Source organism: Anolis sagrei, chromosome 2, assembly GCF_037176765.1.
Source record: "Anolis sagrei isolate rAnoSag1 chromosome 2, rAnoSag1.mat, whole genome shotgun sequence".
In the NCBI taxonomy this organism is placed as follows: domain Eukaryota; kingdom Metazoa; phylum Chordata; class Lepidosauria; order Squamata; family Dactyloidae; genus Anolis; species Anolis sagrei.
In genome coordinates, this window is record NC_090022.1 from 198,048,477 (window position 1) to 198,060,680 (window position 12,204).

A 12,204-nucleotide genomic window follows, 5' to 3' on the forward strand; every position below is an offset into this window, starting at 1 on the left:
AGTTTTATAGCCCAAGCAAAATAAAGTTGACACATAAGATGGACTGACTCAAGATTCATCTTTGGGGAAATTTTGCCAGGAAAGCCAGTATAAAACTATTAAGACGTTATCAAAGTTTGAGGACCGTAGCATGGGCTCAAGGCTGATAAGGTGAATAGGGCTGGGAAGGCCCCATTCTGTGTTTCTATTTTCAAAGGCAGAGAACTTAGTATTGGAAATTCCATAATCTAGTGGAAATAAGTGCAGCATAACCTTATTGAAAAGGTAAAAATGATGTCACATCCATTTGACAAATGTGAATCTCCATTAACATGTGGAAACCACCTTTTGACAACCACTAGTTAAGAAAAGCATGACCTTGTTAGAAGTCAACCCTTTGAACAAGTGATATTCACAAGCACACAGGGAACTCAGCTGTTAAACTGAATAACCATGTCTTTAAACTGCCAAGGATAAAGACATGCCACTACAAAAATATATTGGTTAGCAGTGAATGATTGTTTCTTTGAAGATGAATTTGAGGTTGCAATTGCCCAAAATATAAACACTCCCTTGAAGGGAAAGGTTGCCCTCTGACATTAAGTCCAGTCGTGTCTGACTCTGGGGTGTGGTTCTCATCTCCATTTCTAAACCAAAGAACTGGCGTTGTCCATAGACACCTCCAAGGTCATGTGGCCGGTATGACTGCATAGTGCGCCGTTACCTTCCCGCTGGAGCAGTACCTATTGATCTACTCACATTTTGTATGTTTTTGAACTGCTAGGTTGGCAGAAGCTGGGGCTGACAGTGAAAGCTCATGCCACTCCCCAGATTTGAACCTGCGACCTTTCGGTCAACAAGCTCTGCAGCTCAATAGTTTAACCCACTGTGCCACCGGAGGCTCCCTTGAAACCTCTTGTTTAAAACATGCACTCAGAGATAAAAACTAAGTTTTCTTGAAAAATAACACAGGAAGGAAGTCTTGTTTACTAACAAACTTCTTGTATATATTCAGCACACTAGTCCATAGTCCAATGTCTTTAAGCATATAGATATAGTCAAAACTGTAAACTATACTCACTGAAGTCTGAAAAGGAGACAAACTGCATCCACCTCCACTGAGGTCGAAAAGCATACTGTATAACAGAAATGGAGTCTTGTGTCTGCACATGCTCAGTATAATCACATGTCTATAACCCCCCCCCCCCCCCCCCCACACACACACACCAGAGGTCAGTCAAACTGGGAAATCAACATACACATACAATATAGGTTAACAATTATACACAATTATACACATTTATAAACAGTTAGTGGAGGCTTGAAGGTTGCTATTTCCAACACATAGTTATTTTAACAGCAGCAGAGAATGAAGTGTTTTGTGATCCTCACTTCCCTAAACATAATGATTAGGGTACTGCAGAATTCAGTTTCTTGGAGCAAAAGAGAGGACTGAGGATTTACTGCTGCTTTCTCACACTTGTCCAGCATATGTGCATAGAAAAGAGAAATAGATTCATCAATTGAAACTTCAATGTGCATCAGATTTAGAAAAACTTTCAGTGCTACTGTGACCACATTTCAGCACTGCACTCAAGTTGCCACCGGTCTCATTCATACACCTAATCCAGGGGTCCTCAAACTAAGGCCCAGGGGCTGGATGCGGCCCTCCAAGGTCATTTACCCGGCCCTCACTCAGGGTCAACATAAGTCTGAAATGACTTGAAAGCACACAACAACAATAACAACAACAACAATTCTATCTCATCAGCCAAAAGTAGGCCCACACTTCCCATTGAAATATTAATAATTTTATATTTGTTAAAATTGTTCTTCATTTTAATTATTGTATTGTTTTTAAGTGTTTTTTTGCACTACAAATAAGATATGTGCAGTGTGCACAGGAATTCATTCATGTTTTTTTCAAATTATAATCCGGCCCTCCAACAGTTTGAGGGACTGTGACCTGGCCCTCGGTTTAAAAAGTCTGAGGACCCCTGACCTAATCAAACCGTCACTTGCTGTGTGTGCTTGTAAGTCCCATTTCTCACATGCTCTACCCTTTATAGTACAAGTGTTATATTTGCCAAGCTCCATTAGTTACCAAATTTCAACAAATTGAAGAAATACTAAACAAGGGCAGTAAGTTAGCCACTAAAAGCATGTAACATTTGCCACTTTTGGAAGGAAGGGGAAGTTTGTTTCCCTTTCCTAATTATACTCCACTAAATAGGAAACAGTAAGTAAAGGTTTCCCCTTGGCATTAAGTCTAGTTGTGTCTGACTCTGAGGTGTGGTGCTCATTTCCATTTCTAATCTGAAGAGCTGGTGTTGCCCGTAGACACCTTGTGGCCAGCATGACTGCATGGAGCACCGTTATCTTCCCGCAGAAGCGGTACCTATTGATCTGCTCACATTTGCATATTTTCGAACTGCTAGGCAGGAGCTGGGCCTAACAGTGGGAGCTCACTCTGCTCCCCAGATTAGAACCGTCAACCTTTTGGTCAGCAGCTGAGCGCTTTAACCCACTGCACTACCGGGGCCCCCAGAAACAGTAAATAATGCTAAAAAATAAACATTTATTTTGGATCAGTTCCAATTCCTAGATTACTTTTGAACTCTGTTATCCGAATGCATCTTTACAACCCTATACATATTCTCTCTTTAAGATTTTAAACAAAGCATTTCAATTACAGGATCACTCCAGACATCACATGAAACCACAGTTTGCTCTCATTACAGTATAAAATGCTGAAACATTCTATTGTTTCAGCATCATGCTCATGTTTCTATTATGTAGGTATGGTTTACAAATTGAGTTATTAGCCCAGGCCATGACCAGTACAACCTATCATTCATAAATACCTTCAAGTCATAGCTTACACCTATGCTTCGTCAGCTGATTGCAAAAAAAAAGTTTGTTCAGACATCACCTCAAAAGGTTTTCACTTTTGTATGATTGCTGAGCCACGGTGGTGCGGCGGGTTAAACTGTTAAAACTGCAAAATTTTCTGACCGAAAGGTTGACAGTTCAAATACGGGGAACGGGGTGAGCTCCTACTGTTAGGCCCAGCTTCTGCCAACTTAGCAATTCAAAAACATGCAAATGTTGGTAGATCAATAGGTATCGCTTCGGCAGGAAGGTAATAGTACTCCATGCAGTCATGCCAGCCACGTGATCCCAGAGACATCTATAGACAACGCTGGCTCTTCGGCTTAGAAATGGAGGTGAGCACCACCCCCCAGAGTCAGACACGACTAGACTTAATGTCAAGGGGAAACCTTTACCTTTATGACTCCTGAATGTTTTTATTGCAGCAAATCTGGATTATACGTATTATATTCCATATCATTATGCAAACAGATTAGGCAGATAGCAGGATGCTTACAATGCCCTGATTAGTTTGAGGTCTAGGCAAGATTTAAGGTTCCTGCCTAGCTTATAGATGACTTTTCTCAGCAGCAAGCTGCAAAAGCCCATGTGTCACCTCAGGGCCCCCTAATAATCCTGCTGTTTCCATACCTTTCCCATCCAAACGGAAATTCATAGAAAAGGCAAAAAGATGTCCCTTGATATGACACAAGATGTGATGTGGGTGACACTTCTGAGTGCAATAGCAAGGAAGTTGAATGACTAGCACAGAACCAATTCCCCTACTTTGTAGCAGATATTAAAGGCTTCTCTCAAGAAACCAATTAAGTGTGTAGCAAAATAAAAAAATAAAAATGCAGATTACACATTTGGATTTTTCTTATAAGAGTCTAAAGCAAGCGTGTGCACACACACACACAGTCTCTACTACTTGTTTAAAAGGTAAGATAGTATTCCTTAGGAGCTTTCAGGGGAGCAGTTTGATCACATGGGATGATCTTTTCTCTCCCTCATTTCATCTCCACATTCTTTCCTCCATTTTGTGAAGAACTACTACTCCTATGATGTTTGTCAAAGCACACAGGTTTGAATCAATTCCCCCTAAGTACTGATCCATAGCCCGCCCAAAGCTGCAGAATAGCATGGAATAAGATGATGTCTTATTACAAAGTCAAGTTTATTTTCCAGACAGACAACACAGAAATTTGGCAGTAAAGGAAAGTTATTTTAAAAAGCTAAATACAAGATCTGTACATAATTAAACAAATACAATACTAGTGAGGAAAGGAATATATAGACTACAGTACTTCCTGCCTTGTCTAGGACAGAACTGGCAAGCCAAGCGGCAAAGGAGACAAAGTCTGGATACCATATCTCCATCTGTACACTTTGGAAGCTTCCTTGCCAGAGGGCAGTATTCACTGGAGCCTCTGAGAGTTACTAGTTTTCCAGCAAATGCTGCCGCTGATTCTCCTTGTTGAAGGAAGGCCGGTTACAGCCACCTGCTTTGAGGATCCTTCCAGAGTTGAACATTCCCTCCTTGAGTTCCACTTGGCCATCCGCTAGTGATAAACCCCTTTTACTCTGAAGAGAAGAGAAAATAATGTCAGCATCAGAGATAGCTAATGCATTACCTGTACTATCTGATTCACCTGAGCCATAAAATAAAGATGTCAGAAATATTCAAAATGAACTAGGTGTTTTAAATTACAAAAATGCGAGTCAAGCACTGGAAGGGTTAAATGGATGCAATGACTCAGCAAAAGCTGCTGTTCAATATAAACAGCTGTGCCTGTAGCTTAGTTTCCCTCAGTATGAAAGCCTCAGTATGAGTAGGCCTCAGTGTTAGTTCGCCTCAATCTGAGAGAGCCTTCAGTGTTAGTAGGCCTCGGTATGAGTAGGCCTGGTGTGGGAGAAGCTTTGGTAAGAAAAGCCCCAGGTTGAAAACCATCGTGTAAAGGCTGCTGTGTGTACAAAAGCTACTGTGTGAAGCTTCAGTGTGAGAAAGGCTCTGTGAGAGTGAATCTATTTACATGCATGGAAGAGAAGCCCAGGAAGGAAGTATAAAGAACTTTATTTGTGTTATGGAAACCTGGTTCTTGTAAATAGTGCAACTGTATGATTTTACTACAAAGAAAAGCCTCCTATGGAAGATATAACATTGGTCTGTGTGTTTTTGTTCTTTTTATCACTTTGGGCTACTGGTGCAGGGTCATGCTGCTGCTAATAAGTTACTCTACTGTGTATTTATGAGGAGGGTCTTTTGTTAATAAGCCCACTCGCCCAACAGGAGTAATCTTGCTTTAGGAATACTCTACCAAAGAATGTTGCTTTTCGCTGGGGAACTATATAGGGTGAGAATGGGAGTGTTCTGGAGATGAAAGACACCTGTTTCTTTGTGGGGTACAGTTTTGGTGGTAAGATTCCATCCCAATCCAGAAGAGGTTATTAACATGTGCTATGAACATATTCACAGAAGAATTTAACAGCATCCCTTGGGGGGACAGGAGATGGAGTCACTGTTTCAAGTGACTTCAATACAATTTGGTTTTCCCTTTTCCTTTGTGAATACTTTTCCAAACATTTCATGTTGTTGATAGACCATTTTTACCATGCATCATGTCACAACACAATAATTCAATTTTACTAGCAAACTGGAAGATAAACCAATGCCTTAAGAGAAATAGACACATCCATAAACTATAATAATGAACATGCATAGGGAAACAACCTATCTCATGAAAACTTTTCATTTATATTTTAAAATATATGATTTTCTGCTTATATTTCACACACTCATGGATTTTCAGTTACACTACAGATAACACACTAACATGTTGCAACACAGTTTGGAAAGATCTGCCCTAGTGTTTTCTCACTCTAGCAGAAATAATTAGCTTCCAAAATGGAAGCAAACACACACTGCAATCAGATAAGCCTCATATGGCAAAAACGTTGTGAGGGGCTCAACAGATAAAGGAGGATCCTTACTGTCTCTTATTCTTACACTGTCTCTGGGGGAAGGGATTTAGTTTTTTGCCACAGAGTGCTTTTGGATGCATTCACTTCAGCAGTAGAAAGGAAGTGAGAAGGGGTATATAAGTCTAGGCAAAACTATACTGAGAAGCTTCCAGCCACTGGCTCCATCCTCTGCTTCCTCTTCCCTCCCCAAATAATGCTACCTATCCTTCCCTTGGCAACACTGCCCAGGAGTACCTGCTGCCATGGAGAAATGGAAGCCAGGTGAGGAGATAAAAAACAGATTTCTGGATTTTTGAAGGCTGGCATGGCTGGTTTCTAGAGACTGAAACATACTATAGAAACTACCCCAAGTTTCTTAGAGAAAAGTCACAATATAAATCTATTTAATAAGTAAAGAAATAGTATAATAGTATATGAGCCCCATCAGGGAGATAGGGCGGAATATAAAGTTTTATTATTATATAGGATTGTCAATAAGGACTAATCTTATTCATTTGTATTTTTCCACCAAATTGCACAATCTTGAGGAAACTTCTGCTCAAATCGAACTGGGAGTGTATTTTTTGGTGTCAAATGTAGTACGTCATAAAATAATTGAATATGAAATGAGATCAATGCCTCATAGATACCCTATGTGAATGGCTGTAAAGCATGTATTGAAAATAGTGATAAGATACAATATAACTCCAATTACAGCAGAATTCAAATTTGACAATGAAAGGATTGGAACAAGCAAAATAAAATGGACACTAAGAATATGGCAACTGGCTATATCACCCAACCCACGTGAAAGGACTTGTTTTAAAAGGCCTGAAGCTTTTCAAACATGATTGCTCTTATTATATTTAAAGGCTCAAAGATACTGAGGAAAGGGGAACCCTCTAGCTTTTGCAGTCAGCAGAAGAATAAGAACTCTTCTCCTGAAACAACACAATACCTGATGAGGAAGAAGGGCACTTGGGGAATTGTCATCCTGCAGGATGCTCAGGGGAGGCCGCCCAGTGCCTGTTGACACTGTCCGCATTTTGTTGTTCACCCTGCGTCTCGTTGGCTTGACCCCTTGGAAAGGAAACAGCAAAAATTAAGGGCACTGGAGCACACAGCACATCTCAACACACAAGTCAAAGAGCTTTGGTGCAGCTCCTCATATCCTTATTTCCTAGCCATGCAACCCTGTCCACCATAAATCTGGCAAATGCAGCCAGAGACGCTGGATGCATTTGCTGCACCCAGTAGCAGGCCATTTGATTTGCAATCCTGATTTTTTACTCTTGGACATAGCCAGGGAAGGATCTTTGGCCTCATATTTTATTGTAAAGATACCCAGTCCTTTGGGGCCTCTATTTAATGCAACAGGCTATACCTTATTTCACAGAAGTAGACTACTTGCGTTATCTGGAATTTATTTCCCATCTCCCTACACATGGTCATATTGGCATAGATACTTGCCCCTCCAATTTTCTCTCTTTACTCTGGGGACTCTGACCATTTAGAAGGAAAATAACATAACAATTAACCCAAGGATCAGGTAAGCACCTGCAGGAGGAAGGGCACTGGTGAGAGGAGCTGGCTTGGTTACAGCTGCAACATTGGTGGGAGGCTGCTCATTTTTCTCTTCTTCTGCCCCTAGGGGATCCCCCTGTGAGACTTCCACACACTTGGTCTCTTCTGGGGCCACTTCTGTCACAGACTCGATGTCAGGCTTTTGGACCTTGTGATGAGACTCCTCCAGGGACAGTTTCTCCTCCATGTTTTCTGTTAGAAAGGCTTCGCTGAGCTGCTTCACTGGGGAGCTCAGGACATCTGAAAGGGAGGCAAACCCAGAACAGAGAGTACTCATGTGAGATCTCATACTGGCAGTAATATCTTAGTGCAGTGAGAACCCAAAGTGCAGTGAGCCCCAAACTTCACTGCTAGGGAGTATATCAAATAGTCAATCAAAAAATCCCAGGAATATCAGCGAGATATATACCAGAAGGTTGGGTTGTTGAGGATCTGTTGCCCTCTCATGACCCTAAATGGGCAATGGACAAGAGCAGCTGTCCAATTCCTGCCCTTTGGTTCATATGTCAGAAAACGCAGGTAGTCCAAGCAGTCAAATAAGACCTCACTACCTCTGAGGATGCTTGCCATAGATGCAGGCGAAACGTCAGGAGAAAATGCCTCTAGAACATGGCCATATAGCCCGGAAAAACCTACAACAACCCAGTCAAATAAGAGAATGGAGGTACCAGTCCTACAATCGCACATTCACAAGACTACAAATTATCTTAGGCCCCTTCCACACAGCTAAATAAAATCCAACATTATCTGCTTTGAAGTGGAATATATGGCAGCATGGACCCAGATATTATGGGATTTTCTGTCTTAATATTCTGGGTTATATGGCTGTGTGGAAGGCCCTCAGATTCAAATATCAATATAGTTAGCAAAGATGCTCCCCCAAGTAGTGAACAATGCCTGCTTTCAACTATGATTCTGGATTTAGTGTGCTTTGTTCCAAATTATGATAGGATTAACTTAAATTGTTTATCTTCCTGCTGAAGCACAAGATGACCAGCGAGCTGTAAGAGCCTCTGGATTTGGAGTGGAGGTGCTACCCCAAAATACTGCTATGTTTGTGAAGCAATGGAAGAAGCCTTGAGTAATTGCCTTTTATACAAACTGTCCCATGGATCCCTCTGGTTGGAAAGATAGAGGAGAAACCTAGCGAAGTGAATGGTTTAGGAGAACAGGACATGTAATAATAATGATAACACTTTATTTAGAGACCGCCCTAATTCCCCAAGGGCAAACATTCAATGCCTTAAAACAAATGCAAACACCTCAGAACAATACAAATAATACAAAATAATAACAATAAACGTATAACAAAAATAATTATCACAATAATAAACAAAATACAAATAATCAGATAATTTTCATGAGAAAATATAATTCACAGGAAAAAGCTATTGTGCTGGAAAAAGTTGAAACCCTACAATTGCAAGACTGTTAAGAACAAGATCTTATGGAGATTTCTGGTGCATGGGGTCACCTTAGGCTAAAGCTGTCCTAACAACATGACACAATACTGGTTCCAGAACTTGCATACACTATTTTATACCTTTTAAGTTGGTGTAATAAAGGTATTACAGGCGGTTACAAACAAGATAGGTTCTGTAGGTTTGTTCTTAATTGAATTTGTAAGTTGGAATAGGTACATTTCTTAAATGTAACTCCAGCCAATATATAGAGAGGGGGGAGGGGAGAGCGAGTGAGCTTTGGATAGCATAGGGAAGGGTTAACACCCTGTGGTGTGTTTCCTGTCTGTTCCCTGTTCAGAAGATTTCACCTCACTTTTTTCCATGACAATTGGATCTTGAAAATTTGGGGTTGTTATGGAAACAAGTATTGGCAAGGAAGCTTCAGTAGAGACCCATTTTCCCCAGGATAATAACTTTATCAGGAGTGAATTTGTCTTCCAAGGGATAGGTTTCTCTCACTTCCTGTTGTCTCACCCTCATTCTTAACTGAATTGTTTGTAAGACAGGTGTTTCTAACTCAGGGACTGCCTGTACTAAAGCCACTTCCTGACAAACAGCATTCTTAATGCTATTCACTTTTTTGTTGTATACAAAAAGTGACATTGCAAACGAACCTCTCCAATATATAAGCAGAATTTCGGTTTATTCTTGTCCATATCCTGTCCTGTTTTTTCCTCGGGGACTGCGTGTACACAACATAGACTTTGGACAGTTTAGAAGAATTTATTAAACATTTGAAAAAGTTAAGCAGTCAACTGAAAATCAAACACCTCAAAACCAATGGGAAAATTAACACTTTGGAGACTTTGCAAACCTTATCCATCAGCAACTGGAAAAAAAGGAAAAAAAAACAGCTATTTGGGGGATTTTCCTAACATATGTCACTCTCGCACTCACCAGCGAGCACATCTTTCATAGGTGTGCGTGAGATTCCAGGTGTTGGAGAGCGAGGATCCCAGCTCAAATCTTGTTTATTAGCAATCACATCATCATGATCCTTAAGAATAGTAAGGGGACTTTCCTGGGGTGAGTTTTGCACCTGAGATGGATTGAACAAGAGCAAGATTAATGCTAGAGAAGGGAAGGAAGCAGGGGCAAGTACCAATGGGCACTTGCTTTGGAAGGGCAGGCACAGAAGTCTTCTCATACCTCAATGGGAGTTCTCAGGATCCCAGCTGTGGGTGATCTTGGATCATGGACATATGCCAGGTGCTTATTAAGCAAAGGTTTGCAGGTGGGCGTTGTTGGGCAGCTCTCAGAAGCCCCCATGTCAGTCAGAAGTCAGGAGGGCGGTTCCTCAGAGCAGTTCCCACAGGGAAGAAACTCTGCAGAAAGAACTATTATTAATAACAATATTTATTTATAACCTGCTTTATCTCCCTTGAAGGGGACATAAAGTGGCTTAATATAAAAGCATCAGCATAAACATTTAAAATATACAAATATACTAACATTAAACCAGGATTAAATACAACCAATATTTTTTAAAAATCCCAGTTTGAAATCTTTAAAATCAGGTGGAAGGCGGTGAGGTCGGGGTTGGCTTGATGCGCCTTCCTCTTGGCACGTTTCTCTCTTTCACCCTCTATTCGCGCCTCTTCAAATTCTGCAGCACTGCTGGTCACAGCTGACCTTCAGCTGGAGCACTCAAGGTCCAGGGCTTCCCAGTTCTCGGTGTCTATGCCAGAGTTTTTAAGGTTGGCTTTGAGCCCATCTTTAAATCTTTTTTTTCCTGCCCACCAACATTCCATTTTTCATGCTTTGGGAGATGGTGGTCGGGCATCCAGACAACGTGGCCGGTCCAGCAGAGTTGATGGCAGAGGACCATCGCTTCAATGCTGGTGGTCTTTGCTTCTTCCAGCACGCTGATGTTTGTCCGCCTGTCTTCCCAAGAGATTTGCAGGATTTTCCGGGGGCAGCGCTGATGGAATCGTTCCAGGAGTTACATGTGGCATCTGTAGACAGTCCACGTTTCGCAGGCATATAGCAGGGTTGGCAGGACAATAGCCTTATAAACAAGCACCTTGGTATCCCTATGGATGTCCCGGTCCTCAAAAACTCTCTGCTTCATTCAGAAAATGAGCTCAGGCGGTGTTGTATTTTGGTGTCAATGTTGACTTTGGTGGAGAGGTGGCTGCCAAGGTAGTGGAAATTGATCTTAAGCACCTTCATTTTTAAACACTTGCCTAATTAAAAAGGTTTTAGCCTGCTGCCAGAAGGACAGCAAGGAAGGGGCCATTCTGGCTTCCCTGGGAAGAAGGGAGTTCCAGACTTGAGGGGCAGCCACTGAGGAGGAAGGCCCATTCTCTTGTTCCCACCAACCAAGCTTGAGATGAAGGTGGGGCTGAGAGGAGGGCCTCTCTTGAAGATCACAGGGCCTGGGCAGGTTGATACAAGGGGATGCAGTCGGCCAAACAGCCTGGACCTGAACCATCTAGGGCAGGCATGGGCAAACTTCGGCCCTCCAGGTGTTTTGGACCTGTCGGCTGTTAGGAATTGTGGGAGTTGAAGATCAAAACACCTGGAGGGCTGAAGTTTGCCCATGCCTGAAAGTGGTGCTGGGAAACTCCTGTTCAAACCTCTGGCCATTGACCTGTGGGGTTCTATGTTGTCCTCCATGCTGTTAAACATATACAGCTTAAGCGGCTGAGGGGGGAAAGGAAGGGGCCTGAAGCTGCTAGGAATTGTGGGAGTTGGAGTCCAAAACATCTGGAGGGCCCAAGTTTGCCCATGCTTGATCTACAATCATGTAGCTTTGGTGCCACTACAAACTAAAAAATCCCAGGATTCCATAGGACAGGCCAATGGCAGGTGAAGTACCAAAGAGCATTAATTCTGCAGAGTGGAGGCCTCCCCCTCAAGAGTCCCCTTTGCTCCAGAAGAGCACTAGGCCAGTGGTTCTCAACCTTTGGTTTCCCAGGTGTTTTGGCCTATAACTCCCAGAAATCCCAGTCAGTTTACCAGCTGTAAGGATTTCTGGAAGATGAAGGCCAAAACACCTGGGGACCCACAGGTTGAGAACCACTGCCCTAGGCCCAAGCACGCCCCTTCCCCTCAACTCACGCTCTCTACGAAAAGCCAGCCAGCCAGCCAGCCAGCCAGCCGCCCTCGCCCTCCACTGCATCCAGACGCCGTTCGAATCTCGCGCCTGCGCCTGCCCCCGCCCTCCCCGGCTCCCCCGCTCTCATTGGAGCAAGCAGCTGTCACTCACCCACAACCTCGCGACGTCCGTTGGTAAGCCTCCTGAAGTCTTCTTTTCAATCGCTTGGATTGAGACCCGCCCTCCAGTGTGGCTCTTTCATAGGGTGACGGCGTTATCCATCAGCGCCGACGTTGCTTTCTTATT

The 12,204-nt window shown here is 42.6% G+C and overlaps 1 protein-coding gene across 3 annotated transcripts; it reads right to left on the bottom strand.

Annotated features, from left to right (window-relative positions):
• Positions 1–4,008: 4,008 nt before the first annotated feature.
• CDCA3 (cell division cycle associated 3) lies at positions 4,009–12,179 on the bottom strand. Of its 3 annotated transcripts, none has more exons than XM_060762618.2 (6): positions 12,070–12,179; positions 10,008–10,183; positions 9,756–9,897; positions 7,369–7,635; positions 6,770–6,891; positions 4,009–4,434 (listed from the first exon to the last, which is right to left on the bottom strand). In XM_060762618.2, exons 2-6 carry the CDS (start codon positions 10,125–10,127, stop codon positions 4,291–4,293), a joined length of 795 nt encoding a protein of 264 aa, XP_060618601.2. In that variant the 5' UTR covers positions 10,128–10,183; positions 12,070–12,179; the 3' UTR covers positions 4,009–4,290. The 3 variants fall into 3 exon arrangements, with proteins under 3 accessions (XP_060618601.2, XP_060618602.2, XP_067320435.1); XM_060762619.2 differs by having other exon boundaries at positions 10,008–10,195; XM_067464334.1 differs by lacking the exon at positions 12,070–12,179 and adding an exon at positions 11,922–11,954.
• Between the last annotated feature and the right edge of the window lie 25 nt (positions 12,180–12,204).

Bases quoted from the DNA above. Each gene is read 5' to 3' on its own strand.
- CDCA3 (XM_060762618.2), bottom strand. From the start codon at position 10,127: ATGGGGGCTTCTGAGAGCTGCCCAACAACGCCCACCTGCAAACCTTTG. The intron at 9,898-10,007 runs GTATGAGAAGAC...AATCCATCTCAG, and splicing joins TCCTGAGAACTCCCATTGAG to GTGCAAAACTCACCCCAGGA. The intron at 7,636-9,755 runs GTGAGTGCGAGA...CCTCCCTTTCAG, and splicing joins TATGAAAGATGTGCTCGCTG to ATGTCCTGAGCTCCCCAGTG.